Genomic DNA, 24,469 nt, shown 5'->3' with positions numbered 1-24,469 from the left:
CCTGGGATAAAAAACTACATTTTTAATGGGGACATTTTGTGTCCTTAATGTCCTGAGTGTTACTTGTATACTTAGTGCAAAATAGATTTATTAATAGAAATGGGGGTGAAATAGTAAAATTCCAATAAAAATACACACTTGTGCCAACAATTATTGAGTTCACAAGTAAAATTATTATGATGAAAATGAATGAAAATGATCATGATATCACAAGAAAAATTATCATTAAAAAAAAGAAGAGGCAAACTGTCCATGAGGACGGATGCAAAAGGTTTGATTTAATGCCCAAAAATACTTAAGTTTCTACTGGAATAACATATTAGCTAAACTTTTTAAGCAAACGACTGAAAAACACTAAAAACAAATAAAAAAGTGAATTCAAATGATATCAGACAGTATGGTTTAGCGACTATGCTGATCTATTAATGCCATGTCACACCCCTATATAAAAGCTCTGTTATTGTCTTCCTGATGGCTTTTTATTATTTGGAAGTGAGGAAATCAAATGAATTTTTTTTTAGCATGACATCAGTTTCGAAATTTAACAAGAATAACTGTTCTTGGGACATTCCCAAAATAAATGATTATTAGTCTCAGGGGAACAAATACAAGAAATATTTTCCATGTTCACTTTAAAGAGCCTAAAAATAAGTGATTCTAGGTTCAGACATTGGCTCGGCTCAGGGAAAAGATTCAAATAAACATCTGGCTCAGACTTCATTAACTCATTTGCAGTTGAAGATTTCTGGAGAGAAACATCTGGCGATAGAAATAGACAGCAGATCATCATGGGAATTAAAATAATCATAATTTTAGTTGTAATTGCATACACGCGCACTGCCAACAATTACGGTAAGTCGATTATCAGATCAATATGCATAAAAAGTGATTTTGATGTCTATCTTTAAGTGATAGTTCACCCAAAAATGAAAATTGTAATTGTTTACTCATCTCATGTTGTTCCAGACCTGTGAGACTGTCTTTAACTCTTCAAATTCACTACCCTTTCGTTATGTTCGGGATGAAAACATCCAATAGATTAAACTGTAACAATGGATCAGATACATTATTTTTGCTTAAATCTGTTAATCAACCTCAGTCCTGATCAAAAGCTCCTTCTTATTTGTCGGACGTACTCCATTAATACAGTATTGTTCAAAATAATAGCAGTACAATGTGACTAACCAGAATAATCAAGGTTTTTCGTATATTTTTTTATTGCTACGTGGCAAACAAGTTACCAGTAGGTTCATATGGAGCCAGAATGGTGACTTTAAAATTTGGCATCACAAATTAAAATTGTCATTGAAAACAAAAGCAGAACTGAAAAAGGAAACATTGGCATTGAAAAATTTGCATTGAAAACAGTTGTATTGGCATTGAAACAAGTATTGGCACTGAAAAAATAAAATTATTAAAATATTACAATCGTATTCTTTTATTGAATTGGGATTTATTTGTATTTTTCAATGACAATCTTCAGAATTTTTCTTCATGTCACTCTTTTTCAGTGACAGTTTTTTTTTTACAATGTCAGTTTTTTTTCAATGTCACTGATTTTCAGTTTCAACTTTCTGTCACTGTTTTGGCGTGGAGAGGGGCGGGGTCTGAGGGGAGGGGTAAGTAGAGCGTAGTTTGCATATCATTGCATATAGGCATAGCCTACTGAAGCCGTCACCAGCTCTGAAGCCGCATGACTAATGTCCAGTTTACCGGGAACTTCCAAGCCGCAAGTCTGTTTTTTTCATCTGCCATTTACATGTTTATTCACGTGCAACCTGGCCGGTTTGCTTAACTTTTAACGGCCGTTATGCTGTTTTTTTTTCCCCCCCGACGTCAACTGAAACATGTAAATTACTAACGCCGTGTTGGCTAACTTAACTGTGGTTAATGCAGGGTCAAATATAAACACCGGTCACCATATGCACAGAATAAGGCTAGAAGTCCGGTTTGGCAAAAAATAATTAACGTTAGGTGTCTGTCGAGTACATCACAACAGTGGCTAACAGTAACATAGCCTGTGACGTTAACACTGACATGATAATCAGCAGGGCGCCGGCTGTGTAACACTACTGACATCCCCAACCACACACACACACAGGAGAGCCGCTAGTTCGGCTTAAACGCAGCGTTACACAGTAACTCCTAGGGCTGCAAATGTGCTTCTATCTGTATTTAAAGGTGCTCATGTGACGGCACTGGATTCTGCTGTGCTGGTGTGATACTGCTGAACGTTTTGCGTTAGCACGTTTATGAGGTCTTGTGCAGCAGCACAACTAAATTAAATACAGATAAAAGCACACTCGCGGCCCTAGGAGTAACGTCTGTCTCCGGTGTGTGTGTGTGTGGTTGGGAATGTCAGTAGTGTAACTTACACAGCCGCATTAACCACAGTTAAGTTAGCCAACACGGCTAATGTTAGTAGGCTAATTTACATGTTCCAGTCGACGTTGGAAAAAACAAAACAGCATAACGGCCGTTAAAAGTTAACCAAGCCGGCCAGGTTGCACGAGAAAACATATAAATGGCAGATAAAAAATATAAAAAAAGACTTAAACTTGCGGCTTGGAAGTTCCCGGTAAACTGGACATTAGTCATGCAGCTTCAGAGCTGGTGACGGCTTCAGTATACCTATATGCAAATGATATGCAAACTACGCTCTACTTACCCCTCCCCTCAGACCCCGCCCCTCTCCACGCCAAAACAGTGACAGAAAGTTGAAACTGAAAATCAGTGACATTGAAAAAAAACTGACATTGTAAAAAAAAACTGTCACTGAAAAACAGTGACATGAAGAAAAATTCTGAAGATTGTCATTGAAAAATACAAATAAATCCCAATTCAATAAAAGAATACGATTGTAATATTTTAATAATTTTATTTTTTCAGTGCCAATACTTGTTTCAATGCCAATACAACTGTTTTCAATGCAAATCTTTCAATGCCAATGTTCCCTTTTTCAGTTCTGCTTTTGTTTTCAATGACAATTTTAATTTGTGATGCCAAATTTTAAAGTCACCATTCTGGCTCCATAGGTTCAGTTGATTCTCAGAAAACAAATGAGACCCAGCATTCATGATATGCACGCTCTTAAGGCTGTGCAATTGGGCAATTAGTTGAATTAGTTGAAAGGGGTGTGTTAAAAAAAATAGCAGTGTGGCATTCAATCACTGAGGTCATCAATTTTGTGAAGAAACAGGTGTGAATCAGGTGGCCCCTATTTAAGGATGAAGCCAACACTTGTTGAACATGCATTTGAAAGCTGAGGAAAATGGGTCGTTCAAGACATTGTTCAGAAGAACAGCGTACTTTGATTAAAAAGTTGATTAGAGAGGGGAAAACCTATAAAGAGGTGCAAAAAATGATAGGCTGTTCAGCTAAAATGATCTCCAATGCCTTAAAATGGAGAGCAAAACCAGAGAGACGTGGAAGAAAACGGAAGACAACCATCAAAATGGATAGAAGAATAACCATGGATCAGTTTGCATATGTTAAAATACTTGAAGAGGTCATGTTGCCCTATGCTGAAGAGGACATGCCCTTGAAATGGTTGTTTCAACAAGACAATGACCCAAAACACACTAGTAAACGGGCAAAGTCTTGGTTCCAAACCAACAAAATTAATGTTATGGAGTGGCCAGCCCAATCTCCAGACCTTAATCCAATTGAGAACCTGTGGGGTGATATCAAAAATGCTGTTTCTGAAGCAAAACCAAGAAATGTGAATGAATTGTGGAATGTTGTTAAAGAATCATGGAGTGGAATAACAGCTGAGAGGTGCCACAAGTTGGTTGACTCCATGCCACACAGATGTCAAGCAGTTTTAAAAAACTGTGGTCATACAACTAAATATTAGTTTAGTGATTCACAGGATTGCTAAATCCCAGGAAAAAAAAATGTTTGTACAAAATAGTTTTGAGTTTGTACAGTCAAAGGTAGACACTGCTATTTTTTTGAACACACCCCTTTCAACTAATTGCCCAATTGCACAGCCTTAAGAGCGTGCATATCATGAATGCTGGGTCTTGTTTGTTTTCTGAGAATCTACTGAACCTACTGGTAACTTGTTTGCCACGTAGCAATAAAAAATATACTAAAAACCTTGATTATTCTGGTTAGTCACATTGTACTGCTATTATTTTGAACAATACTGTATCTCCCACTAGAAGCCTTAGATCTGAAACAAAACTTCTCCTGAAACGTTAGATACCTAGAACCCGGCTACAATCAAGGGGTAGTCGAGATTTCCCCACACTGTGGAACAAGATCCAACTTTATATCATATCAACTTCCTCTCTGTCTGAATTCAAGTCATGTTTTAAAGGAACACTCCATCGTTTTTAGAAATAGGGCTTATTCAACTTCTTTCCTACATTTAGAGATTTTGAGCAAATGCATTTTTGTCTCAGTGCATGCATTATTTAAGTTTGGCACTCTAGCTTAGCTTAGCATACAGGGAGTGCAGAATTATTAGGCAAATGAGTATTTTGACCACATCATCCTCGTTATGCATGTTGTCTTACTCCAAGCTGTATAGGCTGAAAAGCCTACTACCAATTAAGCATATTAGGTGATGTGCATCTCTGTAATGAGAAGGGGTGTGGTCTAATGACATCAACACCCTATATCAGGTGTGCATAATTATTAGGCAACTTCCTTTCCTTTGGCAAAATGGTTTAAAAGAAGGACTTGACAGGCTCAGAAAAGTCAAAAATAGTGAGATATATTGCAGAGGGATGCAGCAGTCTTAAAATAGCCAAGCTTCTGAAGCGTGATCATCGAACAATCAAGCGTTTCATTCAAAATAGTCAACAAGGTTGCAAGAAGCGTGTGGAAAAACCAAGGCGCAAAATAACTGCCCGTGAACTGAGAAAAGTCAAGCGTGCAGCTGCCAAGATGCCACTTGCCACCAGTTTGGCCATATTTCAGAGCTGCAACATCACTGGAGTGCCCAAAAGCACAAGGTGTGCAATACTCAGAGACATGGCCAAGGTAAGAAAGGCAGAAAGTCAACCACCACTGAACAAGACACAAGCTGCAACGTCAAGACTGGGCCAAGAAATATCTCAAGACTGATTTTTCTCAGGTTTTATAGACTGATGAAATGAGAGTGAGTCTTGATGGGCCAGATGGATGGGCCCGTGGCTGGATTGGTAAAGGGCAGAGAGCTCCAGTCCGACTCAGACGCCAGCAAGGTGGAGGTGGAGTACTGGTTTGGGCTGGTATCATCAAAGATGAGCTTGTGGGGCCTTTTCGGGTTGAGGATGGAGTCAAGCTCAACTCCCAGTCCTACTGCCAGTTTCTGGAAGATACCTTCTTCAAGCAGTGGTACAGGAAGAAGTCTGCATCCTTCAAGAAAAACATGATTTTCATGCAGGACAATGCTCCATCACACGCGTCCAAGTACTCCACAGCGTGGCTGGCAAGAAAGGGTATAAAAGAAGAAAATCTAATGATATGGCCTCCTTGTTCACCTGATCTGAACCCCATTGAGAACCTGTGGTCCATCATCAAATGTGCGATTTACAAGGAGGGAAAACAGTACACCTCTCTGAACAGTGTCTGGGAGGCTGTGGTTGCTGCTGCACGCAATGTTGATGGTGAACAGATCAAAACACTGACAGAATCCATGGATGGCAGGCTTTTGAGTGTCCTTGCAAAGAAAGGTGGCTATATTGGTCACTGATTTGTTTTTGTTTGGTTTTTGAATGTCAGAAATGTATATTTGTGAATGTTGAGATGTTATATTGGTTTCACTGGTAAAAATAAATAATTGAAATGGGTATAAATTTGTTTTTTGTTAAGTTGCCTAATAATTATGCACAGTAATAGTCACCTGCACACACAGATATCCCCCTAAAATAGCTAAAACTAAAAACTAAAACTTCCAAAAATATTCAGCTTTGATATTAATGAGTTTTTGTGTTCATTGAGAACATGGTTGTTGTTCAATAATAAAATTAATCCTCAAAAACTTGCCTAATAATTCTGCACTCCCTGTAATGAATATAGTAAAAGTTATCACAAAAAAACCCCCACCTAATTGCTTCTTGTGGCCTGCGTATTCACGAGTACAAATAGCGATGCAGATTAAGACTAGGCGATTTCCTTGGCAGATATTGACTTGGGACTATATTATGGGGAAGCACAGGCGAAGCAGAGATATCACGCAACTCATTGCGATCACTCAACAGCCGGAGGACGTGAGGATGAGAGCCGTGCTTTGCCTGTGCTTCCCCATAATATAGTCCCAACTCCAAGTCAATATCTGCCTAGGAAATCGCCTAGTCTTAATCTGCATCGCTATTTGTATTTGTTGTGAATACGCAGGCCACAAGAAGCAATTAGGTGGGTTTTTTATGTTTTGGATCACTTTTATTCTGGACATGCTAGCTGGCAACATAGGATTCCATTTATTATGCTAAGCTAAGCTAGCGGCGACCCTGCCAAACTAAAACAATGCATGCACTGACACAAAAAGTGCATATCTAAATGTAGGAAAGAAGTAAGAAATAAGCCCTATTCATGAAAATGGTGGTGTGCTCCTCTAACACTTTTTTATCTGCGTTTCTATTTACAGTTTTTCTTTGTGTACAGCACTTTGGTCGGCCAGTGGCAGTTTTTTAAATGTGCGCCATAAAACAAAACTGAACTGAACTGATATTTCTAAGATGCGATTATATATAGTTTATACTCTTTATGATAAACAGAAATGGATGGTTGTGAACATATTTAAAGAGTTTGCTATTTTGTTTTCAGACAGTTTAATATAACTTTCAAAAAAGTCTAGTACAAATGTTACTGTCACTCACCAACAGCAGCTGTCAGAGTTAGGCGACAAGAACAGTTCTCTGTAGGCTAGACCGTCCCCTTTAACAACGCTCGGGCCGACCTTCAAAGGATGCAGCCTTTAAACTGGGACACAGTTTCAGTATCAGTAGGCCTGCGATAATTGGCTTTGGATAAAAAGCAAAGAAAGCCTTTTCTCAGATGTGTCCAGGTTCTCCTAATTATTATCTGGTGGTATTATGAGCTTTCACAAATGTTTTTTTTTTTTTTTAGTGTTGATTACAGCTTCGGACTATTTTGACTATGGTCCAGATGTCCAGTACCTGAATGAAACCACTAAGGCGAATGCTTCTGAAATGACTGAGGATGGTCCAGTAAAGATCTGTAGGCTAAGCAACGGCTCCTACATAGAAGTGTACGGTAAGACATTTAAGTTTATTTACAAGTCATTCATTTTACCAATAATTGTAATTTCAAGAATTTAAAAAATATTTAGCTGTGAATTTTTTTAATCAGTCTGCTTTTACATTGCTGTCTTATTGTCATATTTCTGCAGAGTGAATCCAGCATTTATATGTACAGTGGGGCAAAAAAGTATTTAGTCAGCCACCAAATGTGCAAGTTCTCCCACTTAAAAAGATGAGAGAGGTGTACCTGTGTACCTCTCTCAGTTACTTTAAACTCTCTGAAAACAAAACGGTTAGCAAACTCTCTAAATATGTTCACTCTAAGTGTACCTATAATTTTCATCTTAGGTAAAATATGATGAAACTTCAACTATAAGAAACAGAATGAGAAAAAGAAATCCAGGAAATCACGTGGTCGGATTTTTTAAGAATTTATTTGCAAATGATGGTGGAAAATAAATAAAATAAACTTTGTTTTAAAGTTTAATTTGTTTAAATTTGTTTCATCAATATATTAGTACAGTATCAACTTGGGGGGGGGGGGGTACAGGATGGCTGGATGGATGATAGATAGATAGATAGATAGATAGATAGATAGATAGATAGATAGATAGATAGATAGATAGATAGATAGATAGATAGATAGATAGATAGTTAGTTGAGTGTTGAGTGATAATTTGAAAAGAAAACAGAATGGAAGCCTACATGTTACTGTAGCAATGAATGAAACTTTAATTGCGTGGAAATAAGCAATTGCCACACAGGATGTGTTTTTAATTCTATTGCGCTATACTTTTATATTGCTAAATATATTTATAATTATAAACATCGCCCTAGACTGTTGCGCTCGCATCTCTTCCATACATTTGCAGAGTATCGTGCATGACACGGCTTTATAAACGCGGCACTCAAGCTAAAATAACCTTTTCTCAGTCAGAATTCTGACTTTATAACTCGCAATTCTGTGGAAAAAAAGTCTGAATTCTGAGATAAAAAGTCACAATTACTCTTTTTATTATTTTTATTTAATGGTGGAAACGGGCTTCCATAGAAACGGGCTTCCATTCAAAACAGATGAACAATATCAGTTCCTGAATTGCGGCCCGCTTGAGGGTGCTTGATCTTACTGCAGAACCAGCCCTAACCCTCCAACTCTTCAACAGCACAGTACCAAGAGTAATATGCAACACAATCTCACGACAAAACTGTTTCCGTTTTGCAGAATCTGTGGCTTATTCGCATAAATGCATTCAAGTTTTTGTACGATCCGCTAACACCCCAGCGATTGTAATGTTTAGGGGTGGATCTCATGCTCACTTTTTAAATAATTGTATATTTTAGTGGTATATGACCTTCACTCATTGTGTTTTGTTCTGATTACAGATTCTGATTGCCCTAGCCTTGCTTTACCTGGGATGATAGCCTTTAGGCCTGGCGAACCAGTAGTGTTTAGGTTTTATGACAACCTTACAACAGGAATCCCAGTGCCAGAGATGGGGAACTTATCAGAGGAATGGAACATCTCAGTAAAATCTGCTTTGTTTCTCAAAAGCTTAATGGTCACACACATCATGCCATTATCCTACATCTTCGTCCTCATCATTAGTTTGCCCCTGAACGCTTTGGCCGTGGTGATGTTCACCTGTAAGATTCAAGCGAAGAAACCAGCTGTAATCTACATGTCTCACCTGGCATGTGTGGCAGAGTCCTGCAACGGGTCGGGTACCCGCGGGTATCCGCGGGTACCCGCATAAAAGTGGCTAAAACGGGTGGATTATGACATTTATAAAATTCACGGGCGGGGATGCGGGCGGATAATTAACTCTGTGCGGGCGGGTAGTAGCGCGGATGGGCGGATGAAAAATATGTGCAATATTTCTGTGGCAAAGTGAACGCGAGAGCAAGAGAGAGAGAGACCAGGGCGTGATTGTGAATGAGCGTCACCTGCGAGCCACACCGGTCTCGAGTCCTCTGAGGGAGCTCGGAAGCATATAAGGACGAGAGATCACCAGACCTGGATTTGACGTTGAGTTGTGTTTATGTTTTATTATGCGTGTGCGCATGGGAGATGTCCATGAAGGGCTACTCACGTTACTTTCGTTTTGTTTGGTTAAAGTCTTTTAAATGTTCGCTGGTTCCCGCCTCCTTCTTCCCCCATCCAACATATTGTAGGCTATTACAATTTCTATGTCCAAATTACCATTACACATACACGCAACAATGATATACCATTTGACCCATCACGTCACCACCACTGCGACATTGAAACTTTTGTTGATGCCTCTCGTAGCGCAGAAGGAGCGAGCGTTGCAGGAGTAGCAATGGATGAAGTAAAAGTAAAGCTGGTGAGTGGAGTAGCTATATGAAATTGTTGACAATGAGTCTTTAAAGGCACTTTTGCCTGTTTCATTAGCCCATTCATGACGCTGTTGATGTTGAGAGAGGTGTAGGATAAAAAAATAAAGCATTTTAATTTGAATGTTTTAGCGTGTGTGATTTATCGCGGGCACGGGTCGGGTAACGGGCCAAATATTAACGGGTCTGGGCGGGTACGGATTTAATTTTGAAATTTTCACGGGTCACGGGTCGGATCTGGTGCTAAACCTTGCGGGTACGGGCGGGGGCGGGTCTCCAAAAATGGACCCGTGCAGGACTCTGATGTGTGGACCTGCTCTTCACCCTTCTGCTGCCTCTGAAGATCCACTACCATCTGAACAACTCAGATTGGGTGTTCGGTGAGGTGGCGTGCCGTGTGCTCAGTGCAGCTTACTACTGCTACATGTACTGCTCCATACTGCTGATGATGTGCATAAGTGTGGACAGACTGCTGGCTGTGGCGCTTCCCATCGCCTCTCTAAACTGGAGGACCACAAGGAAAGCCTCGTGTGTGTGTGTGCTGGTCTGGCTGATGGCGATCGCTGGTACTGTGCCACTTCTCTCAATGAGACAAACAGTCAACATTAACAATGTGGGCATCTTTTGTCATGATGTACTGCTCCAAAACGACTCTTCGGTGCTGCAGTATGTCTACCAGTTCTCCATCCTCTCCTGCCTCTACTACTTCTTGCCGCTGGTCATCACCTTAGTGAGCTACTTTACTATCATATATGTACTCAGTGCAAAGTCTAAACATGTAGCATCATCATCACCTTCAGGCATCCAAAGGAAAGCTGTGATTATGGCTATTGCTGTGCTGTTTGAGTTTGTGGTGTGTTTTGCTCCAACCAATGGCATCCTGATGTACCACTGTGTTCATTTAGCTGGAGGAAACATTGAGGTGGGAGATTCTTCATATGCTGCTTACATGTTGGCTGTGTTTTTGGGGAGCGCAAGTGTTTTTCTGGATCCCCTTCTGTACTACTACGGCTCGTCTCAGTGTCGACAGCGAATCAGATCTCTGTTTAGGTCCAGAAAGGCAAAAAGAGAGAACTCCTGAAATGCTCTCACTACAGCTGCGCAATACCTAAGAAAAAAGTCTTAAAATAACAACTCTTAAATCTAGCTTGACAGGTTCACTACATAACTGTATTTATCTGTCAGTATTAACCAACATGGACTGAAGTGTTGGTGTTTAATTTCTCTGTGCACTGATATATTATTCAATTTAGTACTTTAGCATGCCGTGCATTGACTATGTAGCTACTGTATTATGTTAGTGAATGTTTTGTAGCAGTATAATGCATAATATATTATCTGTATATTATCATACATGCATATATAATGTATGTCACCTATATCCATCTGTATTAATAAATAATATTGCATTTGGACAGAGGTTGTGATCACGCAATCATCTAGCTCACAGTGATAAAGGTCCGGTTATTCGCGATTCCATCTTTCAAACTTTAGTTAGTGTGTAATGTTGCTGTTAGAGCATAAATAATACCTGTAAAATTATAAAGCTCAAATTTCAATGCCAAGCGAGATATTTTATTTAACAGAAGTTCCCTTTCAAAGCCTACAGCGAACGGCCGGTTTGGACTACACCTCTGCACTTCCTGCTGTAATGACGTCACTAGAACCGTTTGTTGACTAACCCTCCGCCCACAAGTACACGCAAAATAGGGGGCGTGGTCTCGTTGCTCTCCCATGTGGAGAAGAGCGCGCATTCAGCGCTTGCATCTCCCCGTTATGGTAAGAGGCGGGACCTTTCCGGGCAAAGTGCGCTAAGCTGCTGTCCAATCACAACACGGGAAGCGCTGGCACAATCAGAACTCGTTACGTGTTTCTGAAGGAGGGACTTCATAGAACAAGGAAATCATCAGGCCGTTTTTAGGACAGAGGAAACAGCGCTGTACAGATAAGTAAATTGTGTGAAAAATACTGTGTTTTACATGCGAAACATGAACTCATGTTATATTGCACACTGCAAACATAATCAAAGCTTCGAAAACACGTGAAGAACGGGAGGTTTAATAGCCTAGAAATCTAGATGCACCCTAGTGGCAGCAAATCTAATTTGCCTCAGCGTCTAGCAACTCTCAGTACACTTCTGAGCTGTAAACGCCAATCTCTAATCGGGCCAATCACATCGTTTATAGAGTCGGTGGGTGGGGCTTAACATAATGACGGCCGAGCTGCGTTTGCGTGCTTCTAGTAAACACAGAAACTGGCGAACGGCGGTCTTTCGAATCAGCTTTGACCGCGACTCTGGAAGACTTGGAGTTAAGCTTTTCTCTGAGAAAAGAACAAAGAACGGCACTGAAGTCATTCTTAAATCAGCACTGGGTACTTTTGCTCTCGGGGTCCCCCTACAGTTTGGAAAAAATAATGTCCTCAACTTCTGTCGTAAGCTCTGTCATCCTACATCAGGGGATGCCATCGCGCGTGCATTTGTTGACATGACAACCCTGATAGCCCTGAACTAGTGATGCGCGGGTCGTCTCATAACCCACGGACCCCGTATGTCTATTTAATGGTCGCGTGTGCGTACAGTGGTGCAGGGCGGGCCAAATAACTTCATAAAAGTGTCCCGCGGGTTGGTGCAGCACTAACAGTTCCCCTGAACACTGCAGGAGGAGTTCACATGCAGGTGTTCTTCTGGCGGCGCGTGTGAAATGTCTTCATCCCAGGTACAGTCAGTGGCATATGCTTCAGCATGTCATATGAATATAATTTCATGGGTTTTATTTTTTTCAAACGCCAAATAATCACAATGCTCACGTTTACAAGCCAGCGTCATTATAGTAGTCTATTGGTTACCGTTTTACAGAATCTATATGATACTCCTTCAGCTCACGCCGACGAGCAAACGCTGGTCCAATGTTGATCCTCGTCCTGCCTTTAATCCCATCACTTTTTCGTTTCCTCTTATTGCTTTCCTCCAACAAAACCTTTGCTTTCTTATTTTTGTCTGTGCTGCTTTGGACATGACTATATTATCTGACGAACAAAGTTGGGCTCGCACGTCCGAATTTAAGGAAGTGACGTATATGCCGTAAAACAGTCGAATTTTGTAGTTCTTTTTGTTCTCGGGTTACTACTCGAAACCCGAAGTTTAAAAGTAGGCAGACGTGTCATTCAGCCTATTGTAGGTTGATGTATCATCACAAGAGTCTTGAAAATATATTATGAAGGTAGAAAAGTTACCTAGTGCTGCTTTAAGAAGGGAAGATGTGTTCAGAGTTTTGCAGACCGGATACGGCAAATGTTTAATCTGTCAACGAGCTCCGCTTCACCTTCGTTGCTCCGGTTGGTGTAGCGCTATCCTATCGCGTGCAGAGGGAGTTTGAAAGACAACCGTTTATCCGCCCCTCGGATTGAGCCGTCAATGGTGAGTTTCCAGACCAAACATCTTGATATGGGTCTGGCTTGTCAGGCTAGTACATTAATGATGAACTTAAATTATTTTAGCAAATGTCTGCAATATAACAAACAGTGAAAAATGTAAGGAGGTCTGAATACTTTCCGTACCCACTGTATACAATGTTGAAGCCTATAGCCAGCAGAATGAAAGCCTTTTAACAAACACTGCACCTTTTTATGGTTTAATGGCCCTGGGATAAAAAACTACATTTTTGATGGGGACATTTTTTGTCCTTAATGTCCTGAGTGTAACTTGTATACTTAGTGCAAAATAGATTTATTAATAGAAATGGGGGTGAAATAGTAAAATTCCAATAAAAATACACACTTGTGCAAACATTTATTGAGTTCACAAGTAAAATGATCATGATATCACAAGTAAAATGATCATTTAAAAAAATGAAAAGGCAAACTGTCCATGAGGACGGATGCAAAAGGTTTGATTTACATTTACATTTAATCATTTAGCAGACGCTTTTATCCAAAGCGACTTAAAAAAAGGGGAGAGTAATAGAAGCAACGAAACAAACAAGGCCAACAACCTGTAAGAGCTGTAAGAAGTCTCAGTTAATTAGCACAGTACACAGTTGTTGTTGTTGTTTTGTTTTTTTGGGACAAAGAAACATAAATTAATGGATAGTTAAGTGCTATTCTGTATTGGTCAAGTGCAATTGGAAGAGATGTGTCTTAAGATGTTTTTTAAAAATGGCTACAGACTCGGCAGCACGAATTGAGATCGGCAGGTCATTCCACCAGGTGGGAACGGTGCAAAAGGTTTGATTTAATGCCCAAAAATACTTAAGTTTCTACTGGAATAACATATTAGCTAAACGTTTTAAGCAAACGACTGAAAAACACTAAAAACAAATAAAAAAGTGAATTCAAATGATATCAGACAGTATGGTTTAGCGACTATGCTGATCTATTAATGCCATGTCACACCCCTATATAAAAACTCTGTTATTGTCTTCCTGATGGCTTTTTATTATTTGGAAGTGAGGAAATCTCCCAATTCTTCATACACACAGAAAAATAGGGTGTCAGAATTGAACCTTTAGGGGTACAACAGCTTGTCGCTGGGGCAGCACCCTTAAAAGGACATCTTTGTACCTCCTAAAAAGTGCATATTAGTACCTTTGAGTACAAATGATGGGTACCTTAAGGTACTACTATGAACCTTTTTGTGGTAAAAATGGTACAAAAGATGTCCTTTTAAGGGTACTGCCCCAGCGACAAGCTGTTGTACCCCTAAAGGTTCAATTCTGACACCCTTTTTTTCTGTGTGTATGGTCACTCCGATCCTGGCATCAAATGAAAAACATTTTAGCATAACATATCTTTCGAAAGTTAGATGAATAACTGTTCTTGGGACATTCCCAAAATAAATTATTATTAGTCTCAGGGGAACAAATACAAGAAATATTTTCCATGTTCACTTTAAAGAGCCTAAAAATAAGTGATTCTAGGTTCAGACATTGGCTCGGCTCAGGGAAAAGATTCAAATAAACGTCTGGCTCAGACTTCATTAACTCACATGCGGATGAAGATTTCTGGAGAGAAACATCTGGCGATAGAAATAGACAGCAGATCATCATGGGAATTAAAATAATCATAATTTTAGTTGTAATTGCATACACGCGCACTGCCAACAATTACGGTAAGTCGATTATCAGATCAATATGCATAAAAAGTGATTTTGATGTCTATCTTTAAGTGATAGTTCACCCAAAAATGAAAATTGTAATTGTTTACTCATCTCATGTTGTTCCAGACCTGTGAGACTGTCTTTAACTCTTGTGTGTTGTTCAAATTCACTACCCTTTCGTTATGTTCGGGATGAAAACATCCAATAGATTAAACTGTAACAATGGATCAGATACATTATTTTTGCGTAAATCTGTTAATCAACCTCAGTCCTGATCAAAAGCACCTTCTTATTTGTCGGACTTACTCCATTAATATCTCCCACTAGAAGCCTTAGATCTGAAACAAAACTTCTCCTGAAACGTTAGATACCTAGCCCTAGAAATCTAGACGCAACCTAGAGGCAGCAAATTGAATCTGCCAGCAAGTGTCGTCTAGGAACTCTCAATACCCTTCTGAGCTGTATTCGCCTTATTCACCTGGCGGCCATTTTGAAACTCTAACGCTGTTGTGGGGTACACAAACCCGGAAGCTGGACTCCGATACGGTAATCAGTAGCAGCATTCTGTTTCACTCACTTTCTGCCTGCTGTGTGTAACAAACATACACATACACATATCTCCCACATGTAAATTAACTGTATCAACTATAATACTGATCTGTCCACGTTGACACTATATGATAGATTAAAATAAGCTGATAACATCACCGTTTTCTCCAGAATGACTGCAGCCGAATCAAATTTTGTTGCAATATTGTCCAGTTTAACACCGTGAAGCTGCTTTGGAACAATCGGTATTGTAAAAGCGCTAAATAAAGCTGACTTGACATGTCCCAGTCTTGCTATTGCTTGAGTCTTTCGAACTTCGTCTCTGTAGTAAAATGCAGAAATTACGACCAGGACCCTTCTGAAATTTTTTTAATCTTCTCCATGTAATCCCTTATCCTCCAGAAAACGGTGAAAGGTTTGTCCTCTGTAGGATTTTTTCCTGAGTGACGAAGTGCAGTGAAACAGAATGCTGCTACTGATTAGTAGCCTACTGTGAAAGAATTCCTCACAATCTGGACGGGCCAATCACATATCGTGTATAGAGTCAGCGGGCGGGGCCATAATGACGACAGCCGAGTTGCGTTTGCGTGCTTCTAGTAAACACAGAAACTGGCGGGCGGTCTTTCGAATCAGCTTTGACCGCGACTCTGGAAGACTTGGAGTTAAGCTTTTCTCTGAGAAAAGAACAAAGAACGGCACTGAAGTCATTCTTAAAAAGGGAAGATGTGTTCGGAGTTTAGCGACCGGATATGGCGAATGTTTAATCTGTCAGGGAGCTCTGCTTCACCTTCGTTGCTCTGGTTGGTGGTAGCGCTATCCTATCGCGTGCAGAGGGAGTTTGAAAGACAACCGTTTATCCGCCCCTCGGATTGAGCCGTCAATGGTGAGTTTCCAGACCAAACATCTCGATGTGGGTCTGGCTTGTCAGGCTATATTAGATAACTTACCTAGAACCCGGCTAAAATCAAGGGGTAGTCGAGCTTTCGACATGGCAGACCCCACACTGTGGAACAAGATCCAACTTTATATCAGATCGACTTCCTCTCTGTCTGAAGTCATGTTTTAAAGGAACACTCCACCGTTTTTAGAAATAGAGCTTATTCAACTTCTTTCCTACATTTAGATATTGTGGGCAGATAGCATGTCCCGAGTAAAACTGATCACAAACCCCCACCACCACCACCACCGTATTAAGGCATCTTTACACAGCCGAGTTAAGGCGGGTCTAACGCGGGTCTGTGTCTGCACAAAATTCTGTGTAAAGACGCGATGCCGCATTAAAGCAGACTTAAAATATGCCGGGTCTGACCCACCTCGGCCCCTAGTATCAAAGGCGACATAGAAGCGGTTTTGATTCAGTGTAAATGAACGCGAACTTGTGCCGCCTTAAACTACATCATTGTCATGACAACCGCCTGTCAGCCAGCTAGTCGCGAGAATCAAGAAGCAGCAAGAAGACAAACCATTGAGGAATTAAAGTAAATGCTTTCTGTACTCACATCGTCAAGCTAACCACTGTAGTGTTCGCCGATTGTAATTTTCCTTTGAAAAGACAGGCAAGATCAACGCACTGCAACATTTCCCCTCAGAAACGGTAAATGCTGTACCCAGTCGGCGTCACTGCAACCCAGTATTATAATCTCTTTGAGAGAAGGATATTTTATATTAGATTTGATATTTTCTGATATATTGTCCTACTGTCCATACATGTCGTTAAATAGACTGAAGTTTGGATTTTTCCCTTAGGCATAGTGCAGCTTAACAAATTGAAATAGGCTATAGCCAAGCTACTCAATCATTATGGGATTGTTGTAATTTGTCTATAAGCAACATTGTAGAATATTTTTGTTTATTTAAAGTTGTGTATTTTTTAATTATCATTATGATTAGACTATGTGCATATTTATTTAGAACATTTAGCTTATTACCGTTCCCCAGTCGGGTTAGCGACAGAAGGGCTAAATTTAATTTGCATGGTGGTAGTTTTTACCATTTCGTTATTTTGGCTCGAAAATTCGTTTTTTGGAAATAATTACTGAATTTAGAAATGCTTTTGAACATTTTTTATTAGCCTAATAAAAAAAAAAATGAATTAAGACAGCGTTTGGAAATTTTGAAGTGCATAAACAATATTCCCAGAATCCACGGCCTTTGTTTGTTATTGTGACATAAAAGTAGAAAATGTATAGTTTATAATTATGTATATCACCTAGGCTATCTGTATCATGTGGCAAAAAAATACAGAGTGAATGTTCCCGCTGTCATAAAGGAACGGAATGCGCCGGCGCTTAATTTCGTTGGACAAAGGGTTAAAGTAAACTATAATGTCATAGTTAGGCTATGTTTAAATATTAGCCTATAACATTATTTTTTAATTAAATAGCCTAACTGTCTGTAGGCTATATAGGCCTATTTAATAAAGACGCGAACAAAAATCGTCAGTAGCTAATGGATTGACGTGTGTAACGTTTTTCTGTTCACAATTATACAGAATTGTCAAATATTCGGGCTCATGTTATACGAGCTGAGAACTAAACTTTGTTTTGGGGAGATATTACATTCCTGACCACTTTTACAGTCTATGGGCACAGAGAGATGGGGTATGCAGCCTGGTGCGATAATGGAGATTCCAGATCGCTCTTCTTTGGTCAGAACCACGGAGAGCGACCGCGGACAGGTCCGTCCTATGCACCGAAACTTTTCACAATGCAACAACATATTTAAAGGGGAAGCAGCCGCTGCGAGCGCAGACACAGAGCGGCCAGAGAAACGGGGGAGCGACTGCAGTAGCTGGTGTTTTTGCAAAACTGCAGAAAAAGAGCGGTGTTGAAACCTGTCACCGAGAAAAGAGTGGGTGTATCCCCCACAGATGCGACGCCCCTGTAGCCTACATGTTGTGAATGCTCTAGTGACTTTCTGTTTCTTTGAAAAAAACTTTGGACCACCGGTAATAATGTAGGCTATACTTACTTTATAGCATTGTCAATCAGGCACAATTTTATTAAGAAATATAAAATAACTATACCGTAGCCTACAATTGAAGAATTGCAGAATTACAGAAGGCTAGACCTACAGAATTATGCCGAACATCAAAAGCACTTTATAGCAGGCAGAACAAAACTATTTAAAATTCCGTATTTTTATTTTAGGTCTATTTTTATACATTTCATTATTTGTTTTAAATTAATTTATAAAACTTTGTTAAAACTGTAGTTTTAAATAATATTCAACGCATTGTTACCCGCGATTTTAATTCCTGTGTAAATGAATGTATGCCGCTTCAGAGAAGGATTAAACGGTCTGTGTAAATGCACATTTTTGGGATTTTATGCCGCCTTCAGAATCGGTTTCTGTACCGCGTTTGCTGTGTAAAGATGCCTTTACTTGCGATGCAGATTAGAGTAAAAGTGATCCAAAAAAAAAAACTCACCTTGCTTCTTGTGGCCTGCGTATTCACGAGTACAAATAGCGATGCAGATAAAGACTAGGCGATTTCCTAGGCAGATATTGACTTGGGACTATATTATGGGGAAGCACAGGCGAAGCAGAGATATCACGCAACTCATTGCGATCACTCAACAGCCGGAGGACGTGAGGATGAGAGCCGTGCTTTGCCTGTGCTTCCCCATAATATAGTCCCAAGTCAATATCTGCCTAGGAAATCGCCTAGTCTGAATCTGCATCGCTGTTTGTATTTGTTGTGAATACACAGGCCACAAGAAGCAATTAGGTGTTTTTTTATGTTTTGGATCACTTTTACTCGGGACATGCTAGCTGGCAACATGAAATTCCATTTATTATGCTAAGCTAAGCTAGCGGCGACCCTGCTAAACTAAAACAATGCATGCACTGACACAAAAAGTGCATATCTAAATGTAGGAAAGAAGTAAGAAATAAGCCCTATTTATGAAAATGGTGGTGTGTTCCTTTAACACTTGAACTGTCCTCATTTTTATCTGCGTTTCTATTTACAGTTTTTAAATGTGCGCCATAAAACAAAACTAAACTGAACTGATATTTCTAAGATGCGATTATATATAGTTTATACTCTTTATGATTGTGAACATATTTAGAGAGTTCGCTATTTTGTTTTATATATTACAGTTTAATATAACTTTCAAAAAAGTCTAGTACAAATGTTACTGTCACTCACCAACGGCAGCTGTCAGAGTTAGGCGACAAGAACAGTTCTCTGTAGGCTAGACCGTCCCCTTTAACAACGCTCGGGCCGACCTTCGGATGCAGCATTAAAAGCAGCACTAGGTAACTTTTCAACCTTCAAAATATATTTTTTAGGACTCTTGTGATGATAAATCGACTTACAATAGGTTGAATGACATGTCTGCCATAGCCTGATGGGGTCTGTATCGTTTTTAATCGTACTTTTAAACTTCGGGTTTCGGGTAGTAACCCGAGAACAAAAAGAACTACAAAATTCGACTGTTTTACGGCATATACGTCACTTCCACCAACACACACACTTCCTTAAATTCAGACGTGCGAGCCCAACTTTGTTCGTCGGATAATATAGTCATGTCCGAAGCAGCACAGACAAATAAGAAAGAAAAGGTTTTGTTGGAGGAAAGCAATAAGAGGAAACGAAAAAGTGATGTGATTAAAGGCAGGACGAGGATCAACATGTGACCAGCGTTTGCTCGTCGGCGTGAGCTGAAGGAGGCGTGCCCGACCGATGCTGTCCTGGTTGTTATGGTGATTACCGACCACTCAAACATTGAACTGAAGTATCATAGATTCTGTAAAACGCTAACCAATAGACTACTATAATGACGCTGGCTTGTAAACGTGAGCATCGTGATTATTTGGCGTTTGAAAAAAATAAAACCCATGAAATTATATTCATATGACATGCGGAAACATATGCCACTGACTGTACCTGGGATGAAGACATTTCACACGCGCCGCCAGAAGAACACCTGCATGTGAACTCCTCCTGCAGTGTTCAGGGGAACTGTTAGTGCTGCACCGTCCCGCGGGACGCTTTTATGTTATTTATATCAAGTTATTTGGCCCGCCCCGCATCACTGTATATATTTTTACAACCCGCCCCGCACCCGCGACCATTAAACAGACATACGGGGTCCGCGGGTTATGAGACGAACCGCGCATCACTAGTTCAGGGCTATCAGGGCTGTCATGTCAACAAATGCACGCCCGATGGCATCCCCTGTTGTAGGATGACAGATCTTACAGTAGTTGAGGACATTATTTTTTCCAAACTGTAGGGGGACCCCGAGAGCAAAAGTAGCCAAGTGCGGCTTTAAACTGGGACACAGCCACACAGTATCAGTAGGCCTGCGATAATTTGTATTGGATAAAAAGCAAAGAAAGCCTTTTCTCAGATGTGTCCAGGTTCTCCTTATTATTCTCTGGTGGTATTATGAGAGCTTTCACTAAGGTTTTTTTTTGTTTTTTTGTGTTGATCACAGATTCGGACTATTCTGACCATGTTCCAGATGTCCAGTACCTGAATGAAACCACTAAGGCGAAAGCTTCTGAAATGACTGAGGATGGTCCAGTAAAGATCTGTACGCTAAGCAACGGCTCCTACATAGTAGTTTACAGTAAGACATTTAAGATTATTTACAAGTCATTCATTTTACCAATAATTGTAATTTCAAGAATTTAAAAAATATTTAGCTGTGAATTTTTTTAATCAGTCTGCTTTTACATTGCTGTCTTCTTGTCATATTTCTGCAGAGTGAATCCAGCATTTATATGTACAGTGGGGCAAAAAAGTATTTAGTCAGCCACCAAATGTGCAAGTTCTCCCACTTAAAAAGATGAGAGAGGTGTACCTGTGTACCTCTCTCAGTTACTTTAAACTCTCTGAAAACAAAACGGTTAGCAAACTCTCTAAATATGTTCACTCTAAGTGTACCTATAATTTTCATCTTAGGTAAAATATGATGAAACTTCAACTATAAGAAACAGAATGAGAAAAAGAAATCCAGGAAATCACGTGGTCGGATTTTTTAAGAATTTATTTGCAAATGATGGTGGAAAATAAATAAAATAAACTTTGTTTTAAAGTTTAATTTGTTTAAAAAAAATTTATCAATATATTAGTACAGTATCAACTGGGCGGGGGGGGGGGGGGGTACAGTTTGGATGGATGGATGGATGATTAACTAGATAGATAGATAGATAGATAGATAGATAGATAGATAGATAGATAGATAGATAGACAGACAGACGGACGGACGGACGGACGGACGGACAGACAGACAGACAGACAGACAGATAGATAGTATTAAATTACTTTTTTATCTTTTCACTTTAAATAAATTGCTTACATTTTAATGTTTCTACTGTTGAGTGATAATTTGAAAAGAAAACAGAATGGAAGCCTACATGTTACTGTAGCAATGAATGAAACTTTAATTGCGTGGAAATAAGCAATTGCCACACAGGATGTGTTTTTAATTCTATTGCGCTATACTTTTATATTGCTAAATATATTTATAATTATAAACATCGCCCCAGACCATTAGACTGTGGCGCTCGTATCTCTTCCATACATTTGCAGAGTATCGTGCATGACACGGCTTTATAAACGCGGCACTCAAGCTAAAATAACCTTTTCTCAGTCAGAATTCTGAGATAAAAAGTCGCAATTACTCTTTTTATTTTTTATTTTATTTTAACAAATCTATATAAACGGGCTTCCATAGAAACGGGCTTCCATTCAAAACAGATGAACAATATCAGTTCCTGAATTGCGGCCCGCTTGAGGGTGCTTGATCTTACTACAGAACCAGCCCTAACCCTCCAACTCTTCAACAGCACAGTACCAAGAGTAATATGCAACACAATCTCACGACAAAACTGTTTCCGTTTTGCAGAATCTGTGGCTTATTCGCATAAATGCATACATTTAATTTGTAAAGTTTTTGTATGATCCGCTAACACCCCAGCGATTGTAATGTTTAGGGGTGGATCTCATGCTTACTTTTTTAATAATTATATGACCTTCACTCATTGTGTTTTGTTCTGATTACAGATTCTGACTGCCCTGGACTTACTTCATCTAGGATAGAAGCATACTTCATGTCTCATGAACCATTAGATTATGGGTTTTATTACAACTTTACAATAGAAATCCCAGAGCTAAATATAGGGAACTTCTCATTAAATTCTGCTTTGTTTCTCGAAGGCTTAATTATCTCACGCACCATGCCGTTATGGTACATCTTCGTCCTCCTCATTAGTTTGCCCCTGAACGCTTTGGCCGTGGTGATGTTCTGTAAGATTCAAGTAAAGAAACCAGCTGTAATCTACATGTCTCAACTGGCCTGTGTGGACCTGCTCTTCACCCTTCTGCTGCCTCTGAAGATCTACTACCGGCTGAACAACTCAGATTGGGTGTTCGGTGAGGTGGCGTGCCGTGTGTTCAGTACAGCTTATTTCTGCTACATGTACTGCTCCATACTGCTGATGATGTGCATAAGTGTGGACAGACTGCTGGCTGTGGCGCTTCCCATCGCCTCTCTAACCTGGAGGACCACAAGGAAAGCCTCGTGTGTGTGTGTGCTGGTCTGGCTGATGGCGATCGCTGGTACTGTGCCACTTCTCTCAATGAGACAAACAGTCAACATTAAGGATGTGGGCGTCACTTGTCGAGATGTACTGCTCCAAAACGACTCTTCGGTGCTGCAGTATGTCTACCAGTTCTCCATCCTCTCCTGCCTCTACTACTTCTTGCCGCTGGTCATCACCTTAGTGAGCTACTTTACTATCATATATGTACTCAGTGCAAAGTCTAAACGCGTAGCATCATCATCACCTTCAGGCATCAAAAGGAAAGCTGTGATTATGGCTTCTGCTGTGCTGTTTGAGTTTGTGGTGTGTTTTGCTCCAACCAATGGCATCCGGTTGTACCACTGTGTTAATTTAGCTACTGGAGGAAACACTGAGGTGGGAGTTTCATCATATGCTGCTTACATGTTGGCTGTGTGTTTGGGGAGCGCAAGTGTTTTTCTGGATCCCCTTCTGTACTACTACGGCTCGTCTCAGTGTCGACAGCGAATCAGATCTCTGTTTAGGTGCAGAAAGGCAAAAAGAGGGAACTCCTGAAATGCTCTCACTACAGCTGCGCAATACCTAAGAAAAAAGTCTTAAAATAACAACTCTTCAATCTAGCTTGACAGGTTCATTACACTGCATTTATCTGTCAGTATTAACCATGCAAGGAATTTTTGGTGTTTAATTTCTCTGTGCACACATTATATCATTCAATTTAGTACTATAGCATGCCGTGCGTTGACTATGTCGCTTCTGTTTTGTAGCAGTATAATGCATAATATATTGTCTGTATTTTATATAATGTATGTCACCTATATCCATCTGTATTAATAAATAATATTGCATTTGCACAGAGGTTGTGATCACGCAATCATCTAGCTCACAGTGTTAATATGTTTACCCAATGTTAATAAACTAACGCCTAAACTATACTTTTAATTCAGACATACACACACTATGGCTCTGCATCAGAAACCTGGAAAATGCTCCTCTGGAGGACACTTCCTGTCTCCTGAGATACCTTCATCTGATCGAGTTTTGAAGGCAGCATACATGTATCCTTCACTGCCTTTGATATCCCACAATCCTGTGCTTTCCATTCAGTGACAGCTGAGCTGGGGAAAAAGATGGTGTCCGAAAGTTGCGTTTGCTGGTCAGTTTGTTTGTAAATGTATGGTTTTTTTTTACCAATATTTTCCACCTTTGATGTCATTTCTAGCGAGAAATTACTAATGTAGTAATAAAGTATTTGTTTTAATGTTTAGGTCTCCCCAAAGCTTGCTCTGTTTTGCTGTAGATCATTAAACTGTTACACTGCCTAAGAAGTCTGTCCGACATCAGTTTTGTGAGGTGCCTTTATGCACAAAACGCTGCCTTACAAGCCACTGTCTCATTAGGCAGCGAGGCAACAATTTAGCTGCCAAGGTTTTCGGACACAGCCTATATTGAGTATTAGGACGTCCCTTTAAATCACTGAGTTCAGGTGTTCAGACACTTCATGGCCACAGGTGTATAAATCAAGCACTAGGCATTTAGACGCTTCTACACATTAGTGAAAGAATGGGTCGCTCTCAGGAGCTCAGTGAACTCAAGCGTGGTGCCGTGATAGGTTGCCACCTGTGCAATAAGTCCATTCCTGACATTTCATCACTACTAAATATTCCACGCTCAACTGTTAGTGGGATTATAACAAAGTGGAAGTGATTGGGAACAATAGGCCACGTAAAATCCC

General features: G+C 40.0%; 2 protein-coding genes across 2 annotated transcripts; both read left to right on the top strand.

The window, feature by feature from the left end:
• The first annotated feature begins 742 nt into the window (after positions 1 to 742).
• LOC137075710 (proteinase-activated receptor 1-like) lies at positions 743 to 23,334 on the top strand. Its single transcript, XM_067444616.1, has 3 exons — positions 743 to 852; positions 7,063 to 7,209; positions 22,217 to 23,334. The coding sequence occupies exons 1-3, from the start codon at positions 789 to 791 to the stop codon at positions 23,287 to 23,289; spliced, it is 1,284 nt and encodes a 427-aa protein (XP_067300717.1). The 5' UTR covers positions 743 to 788; the 3' UTR covers positions 23,290 to 23,334.
• LOC137075711 (proteinase-activated receptor 1-like) lies at positions 9,861 to 10,928 on the top strand. The gene has a single exon (XM_067444617.1). It carries the CDS (start codon positions 9,976 to 9,978, stop codon positions 10,630 to 10,632), a length of 657 nt encoding a protein of 218 aa, XP_067300718.1. The 5' UTR covers positions 9,861 to 9,975; the 3' UTR covers positions 10,633 to 10,928.
• Positions 23,335 to 24,469: the final 1,135 nt, after the last annotated feature.

The sequence above is a fragment of the Pseudorasbora parva genome, chromosome 5 (genome assembly GCF_024679245.1).
Source record: "Pseudorasbora parva isolate DD20220531a chromosome 5, ASM2467924v1, whole genome shotgun sequence".
NCBI lineage: Eukaryota > Metazoa > Chordata > Actinopteri > Cypriniformes > Gobionidae > Pseudorasbora > Pseudorasbora parva.
The sequence above is the reverse complement of the archived record's forward strand: the minus strand, read 5'-3'. Positions and strand labels throughout refer to the sequence as shown.

Coding starts and splice junctions, on each gene's coding strand:
- LOC137075710 (XM_067444616.1), top strand. CDS start 789: ATGGGAATTAAAATAATCATAATTTTAGTTGTAATTGCATACACGCGC. Junction 853..7,062: donor GCGCACTGCCAACAATTACG/GTAAGTCGATTA, acceptor TTTTTTTTTTAG/TGTTGATTACAGCTTCGGAC. Junction 7,210..22,216: donor CTCCTACATAGAAGTGTACG/GTAAGACATTTA, acceptor TTCTGATTACAG/ATTCTGACTGCCCTGGACTT.
- LOC137075711 (XM_067444617.1), top strand. CDS start 9,976: ATGTACTGCTCCATACTGCTGATGATGTGCATAAGTGTGGACAGACTG.